The sequence below is a fragment of the Sinohyriopsis cumingii genome, chromosome 9 (assembly GCF_028554795.1).
Source record: "Sinohyriopsis cumingii isolate HCF-2022 chromosome 9, ASM2855479v2, whole genome shotgun sequence".
Taxonomy (NCBI): Eukaryota; Metazoa; Mollusca; class Bivalvia; order Unionida; family Unionidae; genus Sinohyriopsis; species Sinohyriopsis cumingii.
The window spans coordinates 57273026-57298346 of record NC_142969.1 but is presented as its reverse complement, the minus strand read 5'-3'; the positions used below and the strand labels follow the sequence as shown (position 1 = coordinate 57298346).

Sequence of the window (25321 nt, the reverse complement as noted above, 5' to 3'; positions counted from 1 at the left end):
GGGAATCCAGGAAACCAGGCTATCTTAAGACACACAGGAAGGCGAATCGGGCGCATGTTACCACTAGATTTCTGTTGTTGTTGTTTTGGGGTTTAACGCCATTTTCAGCACACGATAGGCTATACATGGCGGCCAGTATTAATGGGTGGAGGAAGAACCCGAGAAAACTAGATATATGAGATCCTGGCTAAGATGGGTTTTCACATTTGAAATAAACAATTGCAAGGTTTGAATAGGTCTGTTCAACACCTTGGAATGTTTATTAGGGATGTTACCGTAGGTTTCTTCAATCATGATATTGCAACTGTTCTCTGTAATCGGTTTAGCTGTTAAAAAGACATTATCAAGAAATTTTGTTGACAAATAGAACCCCCCCATTTCACACTGCCTTTAAACACATAACACTGAATGTCGGAACATCCCTACCAACCAGTGTAACAGCACCTGCCAATTAAGGGGGGGGGGGCTGAAATAAAAACGTACTCACACACAAACGTCGAGTCACTTGTCGCTTGAAATTTGACCATCGTTTTATTCTTGCGCGTGTTTATTGGGTATTATGCACACTTCTGAGTAAATAGACACATTCTTTTGCTTTGGTGTCCTTTCGAGGAAAGTCAGGCCTCTTTTGAAACTTTGGACCCTCCGCCAACATTTGACCTGATCCGGCCCAGAGCACTGTGTTATAATGGTTTTCCCCGACCAACAAGTCGTTCTCAGCCTTTTTCTGAAATGATTGCTCTGTTCGTAAAAAAAAAAGAAAAAAAGAAAAAAGAGCGATTTGTTTGCCTAGTGATTACCATTACCCCAGTTCCGTAACACGGTGGTCACGGGTTTTTAATATACTGCCTATTCCGCATTTTAATTTTAGCGGTGCGCCGTTCAGACGTTTATTCCTGTGCCTGAAATTTCCTGTTTACGCACGTGCACGACGACCACAGCAATAAACACTATAACTTGTTTAAGCTCAAAGCTCAGCAGTTTGATGGCGACTGAAGGGGTGAAAGAAATTTTCCAAGACTTTCAGGTCTATCTGGAAAATGAACAGAAGCTGCGAGAGGTAACGTCAGTAAAATAGGGACAGTTTTGACCAGCTTTCACTTTGGTCTTACGAATAGACTACTGTACTGTAAAACACCATGTTGGCACAGGCACTTGATTATGGGGAAACTAATGTGTACACATTAGTTTATCCAGAATCAAGTGCCTGTGCATGTAGGACAATTCTGCGCAACGATACGACATTACTGTAAACATTGGATCACGTGTTGTATTTTTGGTCGAATATCCAATTTGTATCAAGAAAGAGTAGTCGTTCTTTTAGGAAGGAATGATATTCATAAGGTGTACAAAAATATCCCACATTTCTACCCTAATTGCATATAAAAATTTGATTTCTGAATGTTAACATGAAGACCCACTCCATGACCGTCTTGAACTTGTAACTCACAAAATCCTATTAGTGTATATTTTAGAATCATAAAATAAATACATTATATAAAATATGGAACTGTATACCTTAAAACAATACTGCATCTTAATTCAACAATTTTGCAAGTTGTCCCAAACGTTTTATCATCAGTTATACAGCATGTCAACTTGCTGCTAGAATGGGATTCTCAAGAAATTCCCTGGCATATAGTCTTGTTTCTGAATTCTGTCCCCATAAATGAGAAGTTGTAAACACATTACATTCTGTTCATTGTTGGTTCTCTTCAACACAATCTGTACTTCCATATCAGCCATTTTGATTCTCCAGCCACACAAACCGGCACCTAACAACATTGTTCATCCACATATATATGTTACCAGGTAACAGGCAGGCCTATGCATATGGAGTCGAATAGGTAACAGGTGTAATATTTATAGCGCACTGCTATATATTTTCATATTTTTAAAAGTATTTCAAGAATAATCAGTTTTGACATTTGGTACGAAGTCCTGCTTCGTTAAGCAAATGTTTCGTTTTAATACACTTAAGACGAAATTTCTTTGAATGGTTATCGCATACATTCACTATCATCCTACGTCCATAATCTCCACCACAAATACAATATTTTATTTTTATTTTATGCAAACTGAAACAGTCCAAAGTAGTGTATTTCATTTCCATAGCCCAGTTAATAAACATTACATCCTTTCAAAGCTATGCACAGAATATGCTGACAAAACAGTTAGTATTGCACTTGCACGTGAACGTGTTTATGAAATGTGTTACCATATTTAGTATCTTTGAGTTCCTTAAGAACGTCAGACGTTTTTGATGTACTTAGCAGTTAACAAACAATAAAATGACAAGAAATTGACTAGTTTTTGATTTCTGGCATTCTTTTTCAGGCAGTAGAGCATAAGTCTTTGAGAGACCCTTCTTTTAAATATATTTTAAGGTGCTAACCTTTAAATATCACTGACATCTTTGTGGGTTTGAGTTTCAGTGCTTGGCCAACTTGTGTATGTGAGAAAGCTTGCCAGTAACCTCCTGAGGGTCATTGGTGCTTCCTGGGGTTTTCATAGGTTCTTCCTTCACCAAAATGTACTGGCCACCATATATAGCCTATCATTTGCTGAAAAATGGTTTTAAACCCATAGTAGCTCAGCAGCAACAATAACAGTAAAACATTGTCCTAATTGTTGTTGTTTTTTGTGATTTTTCTTCAAATGCACTTATATACTCTAAAACTTTTCTTCCTGATTATTCCTATGAGACAGACTGTCTCACATTGTTATTTTTATTTGACCAACATTGATTACCAGTGTTCATATGAAGGTAATAACTTTGTGAATAATTTATACACAGTTTGAGAAACAGAAGGAACTCATTGCAATATGAATGGTTACAAATTAGGAGGCTATGATGCATCACATTATCTATTCCATAAAAAATAACCCATGTGGACAGTGTCTTGACCCCTGCAAACTGTTAAAGAAGAAAATGTTTTATGAGCTAAATCATAATTCATTCTAATAGAAAGTTACCCATTTATACAACTGAAAGGTTCAGTACAATGTCATCACCTTACATGTGGAAATGGAAGTGAATTTATTATTGTTATTTTAGGGCTTAATGCCGTTTTCCTGCACAGGATCGGCTATACATGGTGGCCAGTACAACTGGTGGAGCAAAAAACCTGGAAAACACAGAGAAGAACCGCCGATCCAAGAGAAGCTACTGGCAAGTTTTCTCATGTACCCACTTTAGCCAAGCCTGAATCTTGAACCCACGCAGACAGAAGTGAGATGGTAGTGATCTGGAATGGTAGGTGCATTAGACCACTCGGCCACTTGGGGCCTCGAAGTGAATTTGTATTCTTTATTCAGGGAATTTAGGCTATTGTCAAAAAAGGTAAAAATATTGCAGCGCATTTCATTGTATACCTGTCACTTGATAAAGTTGAAATCTTCAGTCATTCTCTACAGCAGCTGTATCAACTTAATCGTAAAATTGTGTCTTTTGATTTTTCTGACAATTGTTTCTTCGAAATAATTAATTTTGTGACTGCCATTAATAATCTGATTCAGTTCTTTTTTAATTTTACCAGTCAGTTTTAAAATTAAAGGAATGGACAGAGAGTTTGTTGCATTTAAATTGGTAAGTTAAGGAGTAGACTAAACTGAAAGCAAGAATGAACAGGTGAATTTTACTGAAACCAGCTGTGGAAAATTTTTGGTGCAAAATATAGGACAATGAATAGAGGTTACTTTTATTTACTGTCTATATTAGACCAAGCAGCAAAATAGTAATCATCATAGCAGGTATATTGCTTATCTCCCAGAATTAGAGGAGTCAGAGGCTATAAAACAAGTCTTTATATATGAAATCTGGTTTGTATTTTTCTTTGTACACATTGGTGGGCAACATAGTTCATAGAGTACAAGACAGTTTTATGTAAGCATCATGTTATGTTTTTCCAAAAGCAATAATGGTGGTACATACACAGTGTTGTGGGTAAATTACATTAATTCTTTTTAGAGCAACAAGGTGAATTCATAACAGCCAAAGTATTCATATTTCCCACAATATATAAAACTGGGTTGAATGCATGGGAAGTTACTAGTACTAGGTGCTGTTGTTATTACTGTTCCTGTTCTTTATTCTTTAAGCCTTGTTGGGCTTAAGGCTCAAGGCTTAAGGTCTTAGGTTGTTGTTGTTGTTTTGGGGTTTAATGCCATTTTTCAGCACGTGATAGGCTACAGATGGAAGCCAGTATTAATGGTGGAGGAAGACTCTGGGAAAACCCCGGAAAGAACCACCGACCCACGAGAAGATACTGGCAAGCTTTCTCACATACCCACAATGGCTGAATCTGAGACTGAAACCCATGCAGACAGAGGTGAGATGGCAGTGATCCGTAACGGAGAGCGCTTTAGACCACTCAGCCACTTGGGGCCCCAGGTCTTAAGTTAATTGTGAACAATTCTGAAGTGTATATTGTTTCATATTTTACAAAAGTTAATTGAAATTTATGAACTTTGTAACTTGCAGTTTTATTCTTGAATTTATATTTACAAAATGGCAATATTTTACAAGCAATTGGTCATATATAAACTGCTGAGAATTTAATAAAGTAAAAATTACAATCACCATTTAGCAAAAATTATTTTTAATTGATTTTGTTCTTAATTTATCATTGAAAGCAAAACAAAAAAGAAATAGAAAATTATAATAAATTGTTGTAAAGACTGATATTGTTGGCACCAGTAAAGATTTATTTTCAGATCTTTGACTTTGGAAAATTAAAAAAAATATGCAGACACATACGATATTTATATAATGGGTACACACCCAGCAGCTGAATTTAAACTAATTAAAAGCTAAATGGCAATTTTAATTGTACAACTTTATTTACTTATAATTTTCATGTTTTTCTTCAAATGTAAACAGATTACATTTAATGAATAAAATTGTATAGTTAAGTTCCATTTTTTCTGGCTTTTGCTCTCTCACTGTCTCTTTTATATTGAGTCATAATTGGAAAAATTTCTTAATAGTAAACCATAAACTGAATAGATTTACTCAACAGTTAAGGGGCCCTGAGTGGCCGAGTGGTCTAAGGCGCCTTCCATTACGGATCACTGCCATCTCACCTCTATGTACGTGGGTTTGAATCTCGGATTCGGTCAATGTGGGTATGTAAGAAAGCTTGCCAGTAGCTTCTCGAGGGTCAGTGGTTCTTTCCAGGGATTTCCTGGGTTTTTTCTCTACCATTAATACTGGCCACCATGTATAGCCTATCGTGTGCTGAAAAATGGTGTTGAACCCTACAACAGCAACAACAACTTAACAGTTAAACATGATCTGATGTTTGTGTTGGATATAGAAAATTTGATGCAGTAATTGTAAGTATAAATTAATAATCAATTATGTTGCATATTCCAAAAAAGTTTTATAGTTATAGCAGTCCTTTTCTCTCCTTCTGGTCCCTTATAATGCCTTATGGTGACAGCTGATTGCAGTCCCCCAGTTATTTTGAATTATCTTTGTTGTCCCCTTTGGTCAGTTTTGTATAGAGATCAAATTAAGGAAGTGCCTTTGTAGTCCTATTATCAAAATAATGTAGTTCCTTTGAAGTGAAAGGTATGATTGTTGAAGTCCTTTAACTGTTTGAAGGTCTTGCGTGGATTACAGTTTTTACAGTCCCTTGTTATAGTCACCATGCAGATGGGGAAGGATTGTGAGAGCACACACTGCAAAACTTGTTAAAAAAAGTTGTTGTATCAGTCAGATCTGCCGCTTGTGCTGTGAATCGATCATCTTTGTTAGAATGCCCCAGTGAACAATATATTTTAACAGAGCGATGGTGTGCACTTTCAACCTCTCAAAACTTTATTCTTTATTGTGCCAATACTGCCTGGTTAACATGGAATCATCTATTCATTTTAATATTGCAGGATATTCGACAGGCAGTGCAGAATATTGAACAAAGTGCTAGAGAGATTATGACATTGCTCCTGAGTGTTCATCAGCAAGATGGAATCAAACAAAGTGAGATTAAATACCACTTATACTTTATCTCTTTTTAAAGTTGAGTCCAGTATCAGACTATTCACCAGTAAGATCTGAGTTATGGGTTCCTTCATGGAGACTTTTAGTTTGATCAAGGATAAAGGATGGGTCCACTTGCATTGTTACTTTTGTTAATGTACCTGTAGTACATATTATCATTTTCATTGCAACTAAAGTTCATGCAGTGGTCCCCTTATTGAGCTCCCCCCAACACACACACACACACACTGTTCAGATGCCTTCTGCTTTTTCAGCCAGAATCCAGTGAAACAGACATGCTTGTGTTCAAATGTGGCCCAGTAGGATAGCCACCCTTATAACACGGCTAGCATATTATTGCAAAAAATTGCAAATTTACCCCTCAAATGAAGACAAATATTGGGGTTTACAGACAGAAACTTGATGAATATATATTGATTTCTGAATTTAACATTTGTTCCAACATCCTGGTAAAATGCCTTACTGTAGTCCATACAGAAAGAGCTAAGTAATCCAACTGTCGGTACTGCAGTGTGTTTTTAAGATGTCAGGTTTTTTGCCACTTTGATAATTACTAGCTATTGTTACTTGCAATATATATATCGAGATGACATGAACTGCTGAGTAACACTATTGTTCAGGTCAAGTCATCATGACATCCATTAGCCATAAGTAAAACTTTTGTGTTAGCCATTGTGATTCTGTCTCATTGATTATGAAATGTATCTGACAAGGAGCCAGTCTGTAACAAGTTGATCATGTGACCATCTCACTTCCTTTGCAAACACAGTGCACTTTGTTTAATACAAATTAGTTTGACAGTAGTACACTTGCCAGTGAAGTAATAAATTGTTGTTAAATGAGAAATATGACATTGACATTATTAGTTTAAAAGGAATAGCAAAGAGCAGTTTCACTAAACAAAAAGAGGAAGAATCTTTTGATTACAGCAGAGAAATTTGACATTGAAAGGATTCAGATAAGCATCTTCGGTTATAGGTTCTCCCAGAGTCAGAGAAAGGAATGGACAGACAATGAAAGGTACCAGTCAGATATGGTACCCTGTCCACAGATCTTAAATTAGGGCAAAAATCCTAGATTCTATTAACATTTTCAACCTCTGTCAGTTAGCCAGCCCACCTATAAACATGGTCACATCTTAGACTATTCTTCATTGATCTGATGATAAAATTCTAGTCTGCATTGGTGACCCATCAACTTGCATCACATCACCTCTGCATCATGTGCCATCTCAACATATCAGTCCCTAACCCACCATCTGTTTGTAACTGTGATAGAGACCTCCATATGATAAGATAACCCAACTATTGCATGACATCCAAGCAAACATAACTACCTCATTACCTCCTACAGCAATACAACTTGATAAGTTGTGTTTATTGATTGACAAATATGCCCCAGCAACTGAGTGCAGAGTATCATTTTAAAAGTGTTCTGGTATATTAGTGTTAGGGACAAGCTTTGCACTGCTAAAAGAGAATGTCGTAAGGCTGAGAAGATTTGGCTTTCCATCAGCCTCACTATTAATAAATAGATCTATGTAGCTGCTATGAAGAATGTTACAAACATAGTATATGCAGCAAAATCAGCCTACTAAAGTACTAAGATCACTGAAAGTTCCTGCCACAAAGAGCTCATTCAGATTATGAACAAACTAATGTCAAGGTATAAATATACACCACTTCCAATGACCTCTCGACTGCTCCAGTGGCCTAGCGGTTGGAGCGTCTGCCTTGGATTTGGGAAGTTGTGGGTTCAAACCCCTGGCTGAGTCATACCAAAGGCTTTTAAAAATGGTACTAACAGCTGCCTCGCTTGGCGCTCAGCATTAAGAGGTTAGTGCTAGGACTGGTCGGCCTGGTGTCAGGATAATGTGACTGGGTGGGACATGATGCTTCATGTCTGTGGCATGATGGTTACATTAAAAATCCAAAACACACACACATGCTATTAAGATGCAACCTTTTGATAGCAGTAGATGAAGAATCTGATGAATAAAGTTCATTATTGCAAAAATTCAGTGTTGAGATGTTGAAAAAAATATACTTGTTCAAGCCATAAAAGTAACATACATTTGTCTTGATTTGCAGCGCATGCAAATGTTAATACATGTGTTGTGTCTCCAGGCTTATGGGCAGAAATGATTAAGATTGATATGTAGAACATAAAGCATTGAGGGTTGATCATTACATTGGTCACCTCTTGAGAAGCCTCTCTCAAAAATGGCTATTAATAATTTGGAGACCACTTAGCCTGACACCAAAATAGTATTTTTTTTGTTTCCTTTTAGTTCTCCTCAAGGGAGGCCACCCCTTTTATCAGTGTATCACCTAGGGGTGCAAGACTGAGAGTCAAAAATCTCCTTGGTGTCAAAACTGGGGGTTAGACTGAGTAAAAAACAAACTTTGGTATCAAAACGGGGGGTCAGATTAAAAATTTGGGGGTCTCTGAAGCGCAAATGAGGGTAAAGGGAAACACTGTTTTATAAGCCCAGCTTTTAATTGTAGAAGAAGATAACCAAAGTATTAGCATAGTGGACGTAATCTTTAATGTTAGGGAAATATACATGAAGTATATGTTTTGTATGTTTGTGGTTTGATATCGATTTTAATTATTCAATTTGGTTTAAGAAAATATCTTCATATGCTTCTGATATAATTACAGTTGAATGTTTTCACACCTGCTGGTTTTATTTATTTGCTAAAACTTTGCCACAGTCCAGTGCATTTTACAAGTGTGTCATTAACACAAAATCCATAACATTGTTGGATGTTTTGAAATAGAGGTTGTTTTCTATCTAATTTTCTGTGTCAAACTTCAGTATAAAATGCATATAATCCCATTAAAAGTTTGTACCTATTATTTTCTTTTTAAAAAAAAGTATACCCCTTGTAAAGCCATAGTTTTATTGATGAACTTTGCAGCTCCATCCATTTGTGAAACTGTTGGTCCAATGTTCCACATCATTCAGGAAAAGATGAGGTCCTTGGCAGAGCTTGTACCTGCAAACCAGTACTACAGGTATTTATATTTAGGGCCTTATTGGTACATATGAGATAACCAGGCCCACTAATTCAAGTTTGAGATACATGAGACAATATTAGTAATTATGATTATCTCAGCTCTTTAGCATCAAAAGATTTTAACTCAAATGGACATAAGGGCGGTGGAATTTATGGAAAGTTTTTAAGTCACATGGACATAAGGGTGGTGGAATTTATGGAAAGTTTTTAACTAACATGGATGGTGGAATTTATGGAAAGTTTTTAACTAACATGGACATAAAGGTGATAGAATTTATGGAAAGTCCTTTAGACTGCTGTTAGTTTAACTCACATGGACATAAAGGCGATGGAATTTATGGAAAGTTTTTAACAAACATGGACATAAGGGCGATGGAATTTATGGAAAGTTTTTAACTCACATGGGCATAAGTGCGATGGAATTTATGGAAAGTTTTTTAGACAACAGTTAGTTTCAATCAGCAATTGCTGTTTTACACTCCAAAAAGAACTGTTGGAGAGCATCGAGATATGTAGGACTTTAAAATTTGTTCAAATAAAAATGATTCACTGTCATATATGCCTATTATTACTAGAAACTTAAATGACTTTTTTCATAAACAGAATTTGATGAAATGTGGAAGAAAGAACCCAGGCTGTGATGCCTTAACAGCTTTTGCAAATGTTGTGTATGAAAAACTAATTAAGACTGCCATTACTAAAAGATAAAACAACCTGATTAACAGAATTTGACTGAATTTGACACAAAGCATGCTGGCACAGACTAATGGTGCAATGAGGACAACAGGTACATTTTGAGATATGCTGCCATGTTGCAAGATCACGTGTCACAAAAACGATCGTCAGTTACACAATTTTTAAAACCCAGTGGAGGAAAGATCATGCAAATTACCTGTATTTCCTGGAATTTGTTTTTGTTCAGTGTGTGATTTTAAAAGAAATATTGAAAATTTGGGTTGATAAAATTTGTAAGTTATCAGATATAGCCACTGTTGCTAAAAGAGAATAATAGTTGAAAGACTACTCAAGAAATGCTGAAATGAATTCAACTGAATTTGATGGAAAGCATCACAGCATGGTGGCCTTTAAAATTTGTACCAGTGATGCAGATCCACCATTAGATTTTTCACTTCATGACTAAACAGGAAAACCTTTAAACCACTGTAAAACTTCTGTTAAGATTTTGAGTGAAATTGAAAGATAGTTGCTGACATGGAGTATTTTCACATTCGTACAAATAATGCAGATTCTGCCATAGACGTGACTTAAATTACTAAACTAGCAACAACAAAAAAAAGACTTTAAAATGATTCCTTCACAACATTGCTGAACAGGATTTAACCAAATTTGACTAAAAGACTCGTGGCATTTTTCAAATGTATTCAGAGGATGCAGATTTGGCATCAATTATGGCTGCATTCCCCCCCCCAAAAAAAATGTACAAATAACTTCTTCAAGAATGGTATTACAAATCTGACAGAAAGCATACTTGCTTGAAGGTGTTTCTGGTTTGTTTGAATGATGCCATTTTCATTAACTATGTCTGCTTACAGTCTATTCCAAAGGGCATACTTTCCAAACAAGGCAAGTGGGGGGGGTGTGAGCCTCTAAAAGTGTGTTTTATGATCACAGTGAAGTACGTTGCCTGTGAACTAAATACAGTAGTCCCCCTCTTGAATGGCCCCCCTGACCAGCGGCCACCCACTCGTTACGGCCAGAATCCGTTGGCACCGACGAATTTGTGTTCAAAAGTACCCCTCGTGAAAGGCCACCCGGCTGACGCGACCAGCGGCCAGCATTTTAGTGCAATAATATAAAATTTACCCCTCACAAGCGGCTGCATTTTATTTGAATGTGTATCCAGAACCTGTATTTTATTCATAACATGTGTTAATCCGATTTCTGTTTCCCCGATGGCAGGTTTTCGTTACTGAAAGAAGTGTTGAGTAAAGTATATTTACCACTAAGGTTAATATTATATCATTTACGCCTCACGAGAAGCCAAATTTATTCCATAAAAACCGAGAAAGACTCAACTTTTAATCCATACAAAAGGGTACGTACATGTAATCCAATTAGCCTTACTGCTGTGTTATCATAAGATGGCCGGTTTAGTCACTGATAATTGTTAAAATTACAATTATTGAACAGTAGTAACAGCTGAGAAGTGGCAGTATCGATTTACAATACCCAAGTCAGCAGGAAAATGGTTTGGTAGCCTTTATGGCTTCCCTTAGTAAGATGTTGAGCTTGTTCACTTTGATAATCAGTGACTATTACTACTGACAGTAATTGTCAAAATTACGAATCCTAACGGCCGCGAGGTCAAATCTGCGTGATGTTAATGGTACATATCGAAGCCATTTTGGCTTCTCTCACTTAGTGTAAAACAATGTATAAAAACAATAGGGTACCAGACTGCGACTAACGAATCACGTGACAAGATCACTTCCTTTAAAAACACACAGCAATTTGTTTAGATGCATGCAAAATTGTTTTATCAGTATTGTAGTTGGCAACATGAATAACTTATTGCAAAAAGATCAACATGTCATCGAGGAAAATAAAAATTCTCAGTTTAGAGGAGAACGTGAAAGTAATTCAGCTGACGGGGGAGGGGGCGGTCGAGGATCCTTGCAGAAAACTAATGTTGGGAAAACTCAGATAAACAATATCGTGAAAGATAATGAAACAATTCTGCAGAAGTGGGAAGGCGAAATGGATGGAGAAAGGAAGATTGTTTGAGTCAGGAGACATTTGTATCCTGATTTGAATGACAAGAAAAAGCAACAATTTTGTCAGTTGAATTGGGATTTGACGACTTTACCGCAAGTAACGGATGGTTGCACAGATTTCAAGTCCGACACAATATCAAGTGTTCTGTCCTTAGTGGAGAATCAGCTGATGTTAATAATGAAGTTGTCGAAGATTGGAACAAAAGACTAAACGATATATGCAGGGGATATGACAGCAAGGATATTTTTAATGTGACGAGACTGGTTTGTTTTTTAGACTGTTACCAACAAAGTGACAGATGATGTGAACTGTAACATAATTATAAAGACAGTTTTAAAACTATATCAATGGTTATTCATAACATTCTTTTGAAAATGATGACACAGTTTGTTTTTCATTTATTTCACATCATGCATGTGATTTTTTAATTAAAATATTAAATATTTAAAATTAAATGTACTTGTGACTTTCTTCATATGTATTTACTATTCGCAATTGTCATCCCCCTCTAGAAAGGCCATCTGCATTATAAGGCCACTTCCCTGCTGCATTAGGGGTGGCCTTATAAGAGGGGGACTACTGTACATGAGTTAAATAATTGAGAACACATTATCAGGTCTCAAAACTTATAAAAAATAACTGGAATTTAGGTTTATATACATTGTGCTAACAGGTACAGTTAGAATTGTATCTAAATAACATGAAAAGCTCTGCCAACTTAAAACAATGGAAGTGCAAATTTCCAATTCTAGCAATGACCTTAACTCTATTTTTATTGGTAAAAGGTGAAATTGAGCTTTGCCTGATACCAGATTTGGTTTTAATCAATGAAGTCCTTCATAAGTTATTAAGGAGGGAAGGAATATGTGAGGGAAGTGACATGATGCAATTAATGAATATGGATAACACTTTGAGCTTCTTCCTTTGATATGGGAGGGTTTTATGTATATTTGATCCGTTTTAATTGTTTTATAAGTTTAAAACCTTTTTATTTTTTAATTTCATTATATGTCAAAATAATATAGTTTTGTTTACTATGAACTCGATACTTTTCCTGAAAATAGTTTTACCTTGACTGTTCATTTTGTAAACACATAAGGCTGACCTGGTTCCTGACTTTAGTTCAGAATTGGTAACAGTAACGTGAACAAGTTTTTTAAAATTTATTTTTTATTGTGGGAATAATAGAGCTGAGATTGAGGCTGTGTGGATATGTGACCCTTGACTTGTAAATAGTTTTTAGTGAAGTAAACAACTTTTTTATATAATAATTATTATTCTCGGAGTAAAATGATTGGTTTTTTATCAAGGTCCTACTGGGGCTACATTACTTTTTTTTATAAGTAAACATGTTCATGTGATCATCTATTTTGCAGCTCAGGCATTTCCAAAATTGCACATTACTTAGTTTTATATTGTGATGCTGAGAGATAGATCTCTCATTCTGGGCTTTAAACACTTGATGTCAAGTCATTTTGTTAAGTTGTAGCCAGTTTTCAAGTTATATATTAGTTTTTCTTCAGATTATTTTGGTTCTAAAAAATGTTTCTCTGGAAATATTTTAAGTGCTCATACAGAATTCTTGAACAAAGACATTTCTTAAAAGTTTTATTCGCATTTCCAACACCGGATTATTGTTTGTGAATAACACGGAACTTTAGACATTCCATTACCATAAAGGATACAATGTACGTCATCGCCTTCCATCTTGGATTCTTTGTCGGGACTCGAACTTGAATTCATTAGAACATTTCATTATTAGGACTTTTAAAATTTTATTCATGGATTATTCTTGGACTATTTTTGGATTTGATTCTTAAAATTGTAAGTTCTTATTTTTTCCATCTTTTTACAGTATTTTTCCAGGGAAATAAATTATTTGTTTTTCAAAGCTTGTTGTTTTCACTCTTTCTTGAGTTGCTGTTTATTCAAGCCTAAACACATAACATAAGACAGGGTCTTATTGAATATCAAATAAATAAAGCTCAGACTTGTAAAAATGTTGTGCTTTTCCAGGTTTAATGATATTTGGAGGTTTGGCATTCAGCGGCTGGCATTCCTGGCTGCGTTCCTTACATATCTACAATCAGAGACACTGGTTTCAAGGGAAACTGTTGCCACCATGATAGGAGGTAAATTTTGATGGAATCTGAATCATGTCATTGAAACTGTTTACTATTTTTGTACATACTTTGGCTGTCATCACACTTTAACTAAAAATCAAGCAAAGCTTCACTTATCTGCAACTCAGATGCACACACAGATATGTATTTAAGAAAAAAGGAATTATGTGATCCTTCCTCTATGCATGCAAGTCTTTTTAATATTAGATGGCATTGTGTACGACTAATAAACATCATTATGCTCTGTCTATAGTAGCTCAGCCATGGGGAAAATTCACCACCATGTTGACATCTACTATTATGTATTATACTGCTATGACTTGCAGCAAAAAAAATTTAATCCATCCACTAACGGGGCCGCAGGTGGCTGAGTGGTCTAAAGTGCTTCCTGTTGATGATTCACTGCCATCTCACCTGTCTGTGGGGGTTCGAGTCGTGATCTTGGCCAATGTGGGTATGTGTTGAAGCTTATCAGTAGCTTTTTGTGGGTCAGTGGCTTACTGTAGTTTTTCTGGGTTCCTCACAGTTATACTTGCCGCCATGTATAGCATCTGTTGCACTGAGAAATATCTTAAAACCCAAACACCACCACCACCATCTACCATCATGCATGATTCTACTGGTTGCAGGAGAAAAGTGCCTTTTTTTAGGCTGTCTGCAGCACATTCTGTTTTATCGTTGAAATCTACCACTTTTGAGAAATAGAAATTTATTTATTTTAAAGAAACTATATTTTACGCATTCTATCCTCCCATTAGTGGGAACTGGTGTACTGGTGGCCAGAAATTTTAGAGCAGAATGACTAGTGCGATGATGCTTGATGAGTAATTCGATCAAGAAGGCTAACATCTGTACATAACAAGCTGTTAATAAATTACCTTATTGTTGTAATGTTAAGAGTTTATGGTCAAATGTGGGATGGTACTTTAGGCATTATGAGTAATAAAGAAATCAATGGCGGTCCATGATGGCTTTCGAGTCTTTTTATAAATATTGGGTGACTTTTGGCAGAGAAGAGATAAAAAGTAGAGACTGACCAAAAAATGATTTTGGCAGATACACTTGAAGTATTTTTTTTGAAGTGCCAAAGGACGTACTTTAACTCAATGCTGAAAGCTACAGCTAATAAATATGAAGCTCAGGAATACATCTCAAATCCAACTTAAAAACTTCCTCCCTAGGGTGGACTTGATTTGGAGGATTCCTGTTGAACAGCCTTTAAACCCCAGCCACTGGAAAACTGAAGTTGGGACTTCCCTCCAGGCTGAGTGTGATTGTTTTTGTCATTGTCACATTTTAGTGCTGACATGGAGAGGCTGTTCCATTTTTCTCAAAATACAAAGTGATTCAATGGAAAATATGTACCATAAAACTACAGTGTGAAATAACGAATGTCATCAATAGTCACCAGTTTGTGATCTTGGGAAAGAAGCTGAAAATGCTTAAGGTTTTTCATATATAAAAAAATAATGGCAGTGAATTTGGAGATATAAAACTCTTTCCTTTTTCATTACACAAGCAATAAAAATAGAATAGAAAGGACAGTTAAGTGTCAATTCCTTTATGGAACTCTTGTTAACAAAAGTGCCAAGAGAGGGAGAGCTGAAAATATGCATCTTACCATGCTCAGTAACATTGAGAAACCTGACATGTTAATGATAGTACATAAGCAAATTTTACTGTTGTTAATTTTGACCTTGTTTCAATCAGAAAGTGTGTACATGTTGGAATAATAGCTTTCAAAATGTTTAAATCTTGCATGCAGTTCTCCTTTATTTACGATGAGACTGTCAAAAGAAATTTAACACTTGGATGTTTCTTTATTTCAGTCAAGGTAAATCGAGAAGATGGCTTCCATCTAGACTTAGATGATTACCTACAGGGACTTCTTCAGTTGGCTAGTGAACTGGTAAGACTTTTTGGTTGCAGAAAATTACATTACTGGAAATATAATGTGCTGCTTGTGTTATGTATATTTAATTTACATTGTGTGTTAGCTTTTTTAGTTGTTTTTTAAAAACTTCATTATATGTTATTGATAATGTGATATTGTATGTTGGACTTGACCTTGTCTGAAATTTAAGTTCATTTTCTACCTGACCTGAATCATTGATTTTGGTTTTGTAGTAAACATGTTTATCTGAATCTGAGTCTTGAACTTTGGAAATTCCCTTTGAATTGCTGGGTCTGCCTGTTGTTTACTACACACATTTTATATTATAATTTAAGTAGCAGGCTTCTGGTTATAACTAAGATTTTATTTTGTCATCATTATGAACCGTACAAAAGTTTATTTTTCCATTAGGTTTTTCTTTAACAAATGCTAATTGTGACTCAGGGTCAAGTAGAAGACTATAGAAACCTGTTATTGGAAACATTATTCATTCATTGTGTCCATTAATTCATTTGCACTGGAATATATGTCTTTAAATTATTAAATTAAAGTGATTCTTCTCTTGAAATACAAAGTGCTCTTAAAAATGGCAGCCCTGGAAATAGAGAATTTAATTTATACTGGAATTTTAAATAAGGATATATTCTTGGGTTGTATATTTATGATCCATCAAAAGAATCTTGGTACATCAACACGACACAGTCCACTACAAGCACATCAACACCCTCAGCATTGTTGTTGTTGTTATAGAGTTTAACGCCATTTTTCAGCACAAGATAGGCTATACATGGCGGCCAGTATTAATGGTGGAGGACGAACCCGGGAAAACCCCGGAAAGAACCACCGACCCACGAGAAGCTACCGGCAAGCTTTCTCACATATCCACATTGGATACCATATGTTCCTTTTTTTACATTTTCACTTTGTATTCTAGAGAAATAAATTATTTGTGGAATTTTACAAAACTTGTTGTGTCTCACTCTTTTCTATTACTTATTTCAAGACCTTAGAGTCATAATAAAAAATTGGGGGGGGCTCATCTCAGATACTGATTTCTCTCAAATATTTCAGAAAACATTAGTTTTTAAATTTAAATTCACCTTGTTATGGAATTTTCTAAATCTCGGGTAAAATTTCACATTTTAGAAATATTTAACGAAACCAACAAGCTTTTACAATGTTGTCTAAAGTGGAGAACTTTATTTCGGATCCTACCCTGGAACATTTGACTCCTTGAAAAAGGTTCGTTTGCTCCAGCTTGCCAGAATATATGATCTTTTTGAGGCAAAGGCTTCTTTAATGAAGCAAGAAATAAAAAATATTTTGACCCAATACTTGGAAGAAAAGAAAGTTTTGGATAAAACTGCTTTGCTTTTGATTATTGATTCTCCATCTGGCATTAACTTAAAAGTTATAGAATTGAAATTAAACTAGAAAAATGAAAGGGAGTTAAGATAGCTTGAGCTTCAGGAAAGACAAATGTAATTAGATAGAGAGAAAATTGCAGTTGCAGTAAGAGAGAAAGAGAAGATGGGCTAATGCAAATGCAGAAAGAAAAGAGGAGAGGGAAATACAGATGCAGAGAGAAAAAGGACGAAAGGGAATTTCAGTTTAGATCAAAAGAATTAGAGCTGGCAAGTGAAAAAGGCATCCCCACTTTGCACACAAGTTCAGGGTAACTTTGATGTTACTGAAAATATTAGGTTAGGTTTAAGGAAAAAGAAGTAATGTCTTGTTGGTCCTAAATTAAAATAAAAAATCAATTAAAATTTTGTGAATCAATACCAAGTATGGCCACTAGGGCAGTCATCTTGATAATCTTGTTGACACTGTACTGCATCGATGGTCATATCAGCATGGAGGTTATAGTGTTTAGGTGGTCCCAAGTTAAAATGTTGATCTGTTATCCAGTATGTCTGCCATGGTATATAGAAAATCTTGTTTTTGATTTTTCTTCTTAATGAATGGTCAGAGACCAAAGATGTATGGTGAGGTCTTACTGCTTGTAAATGAAAATGTTGCCATTTGTACATCCAGTATGGCCTCAGCCTTTTTGAAACTCTTCTTACTGCTAATTCTGCTTAGTGGATTGTCATATGTACATGGGGTTTGCACTAAAAGACTTCTTACAATATCCCTAAAAGAAAAAATGATGCTGATCATTGCTGGCCAATTTGACAGTCTGGTTATCAACTATTCCTCTTGAAGGGTTGGTCATGTCATCGAGATGTTTTTTTTATTTGTTTTTTTTTTTTTTTTTTTGTTGCAAAAGTACTTTTAGCTACCATATTTTGTTATGTATAATGTGTACTAATGTATAATGCAGTTTTCCAACCAGAATGAACTGAAAAAACATTGTCCTACATACAAAGCACATGTAGTATATATAACACATTAAAAAAAAATCTTGCTTTCACTGTTTTTGTAGTAGGACAGTAGTCTCCCATTTTTGATCATGTGGGACAGTAGTCTCCCATTTTGGATCATGTGGGACAGTAGTCTCATTTTGGATCATGTGGGACAGTACTCTCCCATTTTGGATCATGTGGGACAGTAGTCTTCCATTTTGGATCATGCACTGATCATCATATGTCAGGCAATGTTTTATTGGTTGTTTCTCTGAATGAAAACGATGTTCATCTGAACTCCAATATGTCTCCATAGTAGCCATTTTGACAATTTTCTTAATTCTATATAATGCATTGTATGAATTATGGGATCAACATGGGGTTTTCAGCAAAACACTTCTTCCAATACATAATTAATTCTGATTGAAACTCTACAGTTATGGTCACCAACATATGAACACATTTGTGAAGGAATTTTGAAAATACAACCTTATATGCATTTAAGTCATTATATGCATTTTTGTACTTCATTGAGTTTATAAACACTGTAACTTGTACATATACAAGTGATTTTTTTCCAGACATTGTGCATTCCAATAAAAAAAAAGTTTTTATCATACAGCCATTCGTTTAAGGTCAAAGGTTGTTAGCTGTACTGTCCTGTGGGCATGATAATACGAGGAAGTATGAGTGGGTTTTATCAGATCTATTTTGTGAATGTATATCATTCCACTTTAAAAATGTTTTTTCACCTTCTTATTAAACAATATTAATTATTGATTTAGCCAAGCTTAGAACATGGGTATATCTTGACATTGTCCAAGACAAATTTAAATATTTTGTATCCAAGCAGGGTTTGCATGATCTTTGAAGGTCTTTGACAGTTTGGGAAAAATGAGGTAGCATTTTCAAGGCCTTGAAAGTTTGGGAAAATAGAGCAGATTACCCTGAGAACTTTAAAAGTCTTTGAAAATTTAAACAAAACCCGAACATTTTAATTTCTTTCCATAATCACAGATAAAATTGTCCATGGTTAGAGTCGAGTATTCCTGGTTTCTTTCTTTTGATGACCTGTTCAGTTTCATTTCATCATTAACTCATTCATCCCCAATCCCATCTGTAGGCGTAATGAGGCTGTACCCTATTTCCGAACTCTGCAGCATCAAGGTGATTTAAGATACACCATCGTGGGTGGTAGTACAAAAAAGCTGACTGATGTAGCTCTACAATTATACCAAATAATATGGAAGTTCTAGTTGCACCATGGTTTTCTATAAGAGAACTGTATTATGAAATCTTAAGGATTGTTAGTAAATACATTACCAAGTGTGTGTGTGTGTGTATGAGTGTATATATATATATATATATATATATATATATATATATATATACCACTCCCTTGATAACTCATGCCCTGATAACTCACGAACCCGTTTATAATGTGGGGTCCAGTATGGATCCAATTTTTTTACCACAAATACCCAAAAAATTGATCCCTATTTCTTGAACTTAAAGAAAATCAATATCAAAAATGATAACTGAAGCGTTGATATATCGCTCATTTTATGGTCAAAAACGGTAGATAGGACCTGAAAATCATAGTCAACATTTTGAAATTATCAACTTTTAAGAAATGGTGGGTCACCATTTAAAAGGCATGCAAATGATTACATTTCCAAACACCATTCTTAGTACACCAAAATAAAAGATATTCAAGGAAATTTTGATCAATGAAAATGTCACTTACTCCTAGTGTAGGCTGTACATTAATATTTAAATGCCAATTAAATAATTTTTATTAAATGAAATTTGTATTTTAATTCTTTTAGTTCTCTTAAGTGTAATCATTGTAAATGCAATGTGTATTTAAACATAAAATGTGTCAATCTAATGTAACAGCTATGTATGCAAGCGTTTATCTGATATCCTAAGTGCCGACCCTGTTTTAATAACTGACTTGCGAAAGTATTTGGTTGTATTGTTGCCCTGAATTAAAAGCTGGCCTCCTTTTTATTATCACATTAATTATACATTTTGAATCAAATAAATGAGGTGGAAAAAAAGAAAAGTTAAAAGGCATGCAAATCCCACATATTTAAATTCTAGCGGCCCCTGTTGTATGCCGGGTGAACTAACTTTACTTGATAAATCGAACACAGTTATATATGATATTGTGTATGTAACATAATTAAACTACCATAAATTAACTGACTTACTCAAAGATAGCAAGGCAGCCAAGTGAAAAGAGTACTTAATACAATAAAGAGCTTGGTTTCACAGATACGGACCATTGTGGGCAAGTGAGTTTCAGAGTATTCCCAAACTGGTACTTGGAGAGATATCCTCAAGGATGATAAGCAGTTTCACTATTACTTCCAATGAAGTCACGACATCAATATTGTACTAATTGAACAATACAAAAATTGAGTTTCAAAGTAGACTATTATCTCATGCAATAAATGTCGCTAGTTTTTGAAAGAAAGGAATCTTATTTGGGGTGTATCAACAGTTAGTCTAATTCCCTGCTACTTTGACTCCCAACATGGCATTATACTACTGAATACACTCTGGGAACCAGACTAATCAACAAAACAAAAAGCAGTGATGTAATACACATGTTTTCATGTACACGTGATTGTTGTTGAAACAAGCTGGAATGATCTTTCATGTCTGTTGGACATTTTGAAAATGTTATTTATACAGAAAAACAAAAATTTTTATAAGAAAAAGCGCATTATTAACAGTTATCATTGATGTGATTGTACACCCCCCCTGGGGTTTTTCTATGTTGAAGCTGATTTGTTTTAGTGTTTTTAAGGTCCCTCAGTAACTTGTGCCCTTGCTTATAGTGCAGTCTGTGTATTTGGACCCCATTGTGCATGAGTTATCGAGGGAGATGTGTATTTCTGTGCATTTTCTTGTAAAAATATTACCAAAATCATTTTCCAAACTTGATGATATTTGCTTTCTATCACTAACTTTATATCAACATGGTTTCTTTTGACAGTCTCGACTGGCAGTCAATGCAGTAACAGCTGGGGACTACGCTCGTCCAATTAGGATTGCCAAATTTGTTGGAGACCTGGATGCTGGTTTCCGACTTCTGAACTTGAAAAATGACTCTCTTCGGAAACGATTTGATGGACTTAAATATGATCTTAAAAAAGTGGAAGAAATTGTGTATGATTTGACAATCAGGGGTCTGAAACCAAATGAAACAGCAGCTCAGTCTGTATAAGGTGTGGAATGTTAGAACTTTGTGAACCAGTCGATGCAGGGATACAACAGAGGAAAGGAGAGCAGTTGACATAGCAAGAACTTGTTAACTCTTAAATACCATCTACTCACAGCACTGTTGGTATCTAAACAGCCTGAGTCAACAGTGATTTTGAATAGAAAGGTTCATTGAAATGGTGGTTGAATATTGTTGGTAATACGTTTTTATATGCCATCTTGGTGGGACATATATCAGTTATGTGTTGGGTTCATCAGTCTTGTATTTGTTCACCCCATCACCATGCAGACCTTGAATAGAATATCATATAACTTACACCAAGTATATTACTTAAGGATAAAAAAAGTGTCATTTACTGTAGTCAACTTCCTAGCGCAAGAGGTAAAGGCCCTAGCTAGGGAAAGGTTTCAGAGATATCATCTATGCCTTTTTCCATTTTTAGACTGTAATTTTTGAACTAATAGAGATATCTAAATGAAACTTTATCATCATTTTCATCATGACAAAACAGTATTTCCTGAACCAAAATTAAGGGTCTTAGATTGAAGATTAAGGTGTGGAAAATTTGACCTGTTTCTAATATGGGCTTAGCACTTTTGAATTGCCACAAATATTTTGATGAAAATTGAAACAAGGCATGCAACATAACTTAATGGCATGTCAGATGCTATTGTCAGGATCCTAGTTCAAAGGTCAAGGTGACTAAAAGACAAATTGTAACTGTGACTAGTATTTTTGCATACCTGCCAACCTTTCAGAGAGTATTTGGGAGCCTGACCAAGGTTAAGTAATATTGTACAATTGAGAACAAATTATCTACTCATATATGTCTATAGAAAATGACTAAATTAAAATTTAAATAAAATAATATAAGAAGCTCACTTTCTCGGAAGAACTGAATACATTTACAAAATTAGGTATATGTGACCTGTATTTCATGGTCCAGTGACTTGCATTGAGCTCAGTGTCTGTCAACTAGGGTTTTTATTCAGCTAATTTACTTAGGCACTGTAACTAACAGACTTGTAAGTTTTGCTGTTTCATGTGGATTTCTGCACATTTCATAAAAATTCTGCCTTTGACCTCAATTTCACATCTTGGTGACTTGTGCTAACTTCTGCACAGAGCTAATTTTATCAGGCACGATTGCATGTGTATTCAATTAACTTGGTATTTGATTTTGCTACGAGAAATAATACAACCATAAATGAAAACTTGGTCACTATAGCATATATTTTTCAAGTCAGTAATAGTGCTTGAGAAATGAGCTTACATTAAGGTTAGCAAAAATCAACGGAGAATGAAACATAGGTCTCATTCTCATAATTTTCTCAGGGCCAAGTGGTCTAAAGTGCTCTCCATTACAGATCACCGCCATTTCACCTCTGTGTGGGTTTGAGTCTCGGATTTGGCTAATGTGGGTTGGCGAGAAAGCTTGCCAGTAGGTTCTCATGGGTTGGTGGTTCTTTCCAGGGTTTTCCCAGGTTCTTCCTCCATCATTAATAATGGCCACCATGTATAGCCTATTGTGTGCTGAAAAAATGGCATTAAACCCTACAACAACAAAAACATAATTTTCTCTAAGAGTAATATTCCATATGACACATCTAAATTCCAATTTATGTGACTCAACCAGCAGTAATGTCTAAGAAAATTACCTAAATTCAAAACTTAAGACATAGAAACTGACTTGAACATAACATAAATTTAACCAAAAAAGAGAAACATTATCACACCCTCAAAAGATCACTTGAAAGCTAAATCGTCACAAAGACTGATTGTAATATTGGAGGGCATACAGCTGTTGTAGACTTTGACTTCACCCACACTTTTACAGGTTAGTCAAAGCATTAATGAGAACAATCCTAAAGTAAAGATGGTTGTCTACTGTATTTGGTTTTCATGCAAATAATGCGTAAAGTAGGTTGTAAAATATGTAAAATGATTTCTTATTTTGTTGTGATATTGCTCTGTTGTGATTATACCAGTGATCCACTTTTTAAATGTATGATGTCAATTGACCCTTTTTTAAAAACCTGTTTGAATTTGTACTCTTGCAAAGCTTTTGAACTAAGAAACATATTATGAAAATCTGGAAAGTTGTGTGCAAGAACCCTCAATATTTCTTTAAAATATGTGTACAATGCTTAAAGTTTTCACAACATTGCATGTACATCTTTGGAAATACAGAAGCAAGTATTTCATCTTTAGGGTCTCTACCATCTTATTGGAATAATCAGTAATTGAGTGAAGCTTGAACATGTAAATGGTATTAAGAAAACAGCTTCAAATTCCATATTAAACTAAAGTCGTACATATGGTGACAAATGACCTTAGTGCCAATATGATGCATTTGGTTGTTTGTGTGGTTTTCTTAGTTGCTTTCAGCAACTTATAGACTGTATCATGCAGAGGAATTGGAAGCTTACATACAAATTTAAGAAATTATGCAAGTTGTATTTGGTTTCAGCAAATGCATTAAACATGTATCCTGACAAAAACAGGTGATCCTCAAAAACATGCTGCAGGATGATGCATGTTATTAAGTATGGAAAGGCAAATATTCATACCCAAATGACCTTTGGTCAGTCTCTGCTTACAGGGATCCACACTTGAGGCTCAAACTTTGAGGCTGAGGTCAAAATGGCAAAGCACCGTGATGCATGTTTTGTCAGCTAGAGTATTTTGTTATAAAGTTGGCTTCTGTTTCATGAGTGTTCAAGTATATAAAACATTTGTGTTGTCCAACATGGGACTGATCTGTAACATTGACAGTTCTTTTATGAATGTTTTTGAATATAGTGCATCATAAAAATTTTATATTTTGTTACATTTGAGATTGTCGCATGATCTTTCTTACATTAGCTTTTGTTGTTAGCTCCCTTTGTTGTAGTGGCCTAAGTGTTTGGAGCATCTGCTACAGATGCAGGAGGTCATGGGTTCGAACCCCAGCCAAGTCATACTGAAGACTTATAAAAATGGTACTAGCAGCTGTCTCCCATGGCACTCACCATGAAGAGGTTAGTGTTAGGACTGGTTCGCCTGGTGTTAGGATAATGTGATTGGGTGGGACATCACGCTACATGTCTGTGGCATGATGCCCCAATGCTAAACATCACTATAAACTGCCACACTGCAGACATTAGAACGACATGACTGGAAAATTGTTAGGGCTGTGCTAAAAATATGAATCACACACACACACACACACACACTTTAGAGCTAACTCACTTTTGGGATAACTTGGATAGGGCCACTTCAGTTTAAGAATAACTCGGGGCTAACTCACTTTAGAGCTAACTTAATTTAGTTGTAACTGAGATAGAGCCAACTCAGGGCCAACTCAGTTCAGGGAATTACTCAGATAGGGCCAACTCAGTTTTGCGGTGACTTACTTCAGAGCTAAATGACTTTAGGGACAAATCGTATTGGCCAACTCAGTTTAGGGATATCTCACATTAGGGATAACTTTGACATGACCAACTCACATTAGGGAAAACTTGGATAAGGGCCAACTCAGTTTAGGGATAACTCGGATAGGAATAACTCCATTTTACGATCGTCATCATTGTTTGTATTGCCAAATAAAAATCCGAAAAACAGTAATCACTCATTCTAACACTATGGGTGCTACAGAGTATACCACCTTATAGTGAAACCAATTCATAATGAAACCAATGATAATTGTGCTGCCACTTAATGAAATGGGATTCTTGAACACACATGCCATAAAACTGTCATAATGAAGGGCCTTGTAGAGAGTGGGTGTTCATTTGAAGAGCTTATGTACATTGGAGCTATCTATGTAGTTCATTCAACAAGGAGTATGGCAGATAAGCATATACAGTGTTTTCTTTACAGATGAAAATTGTACAAATAAAAATGATGAAAATAGTTATTATACTTTTTTATTGTTTGTCAGTCCTGAATTTACCAGCTAGCAATACTTGAGAAATCT

At 35.4% G+C, this 25321-nt stretch overlaps 2 protein-coding genes across 2 annotated transcripts in view; one reads left to right on the top strand and one right to left on the bottom strand.

Annotated features, from left to right (window-relative positions):
• Positions 1–25321, bottom strand: part of LOC149791874 (serine/threonine-protein kinase DCLK3-like) — a 427773-nt gene that overhangs the window by 163247 nt on the left and 239205 nt on the right. The window lies entirely within an intron of this gene.
• LOC149791879 (translin-like) lies at positions 441–25261 on the top strand. Its single transcript, XM_089970374.1, has 6 exons — positions 441–1060; positions 5890–5983; positions 8929–9025; positions 13780–13895; positions 15716–15795; positions 21136–25261. The coding sequence occupies exons 1-6, from the start codon at positions 986–988 to the stop codon at positions 21364–21366; spliced, it is 693 nt and encodes a 230-aa protein (XP_089826500.1). The 5' UTR covers positions 441–985; the 3' UTR covers positions 21367–25261.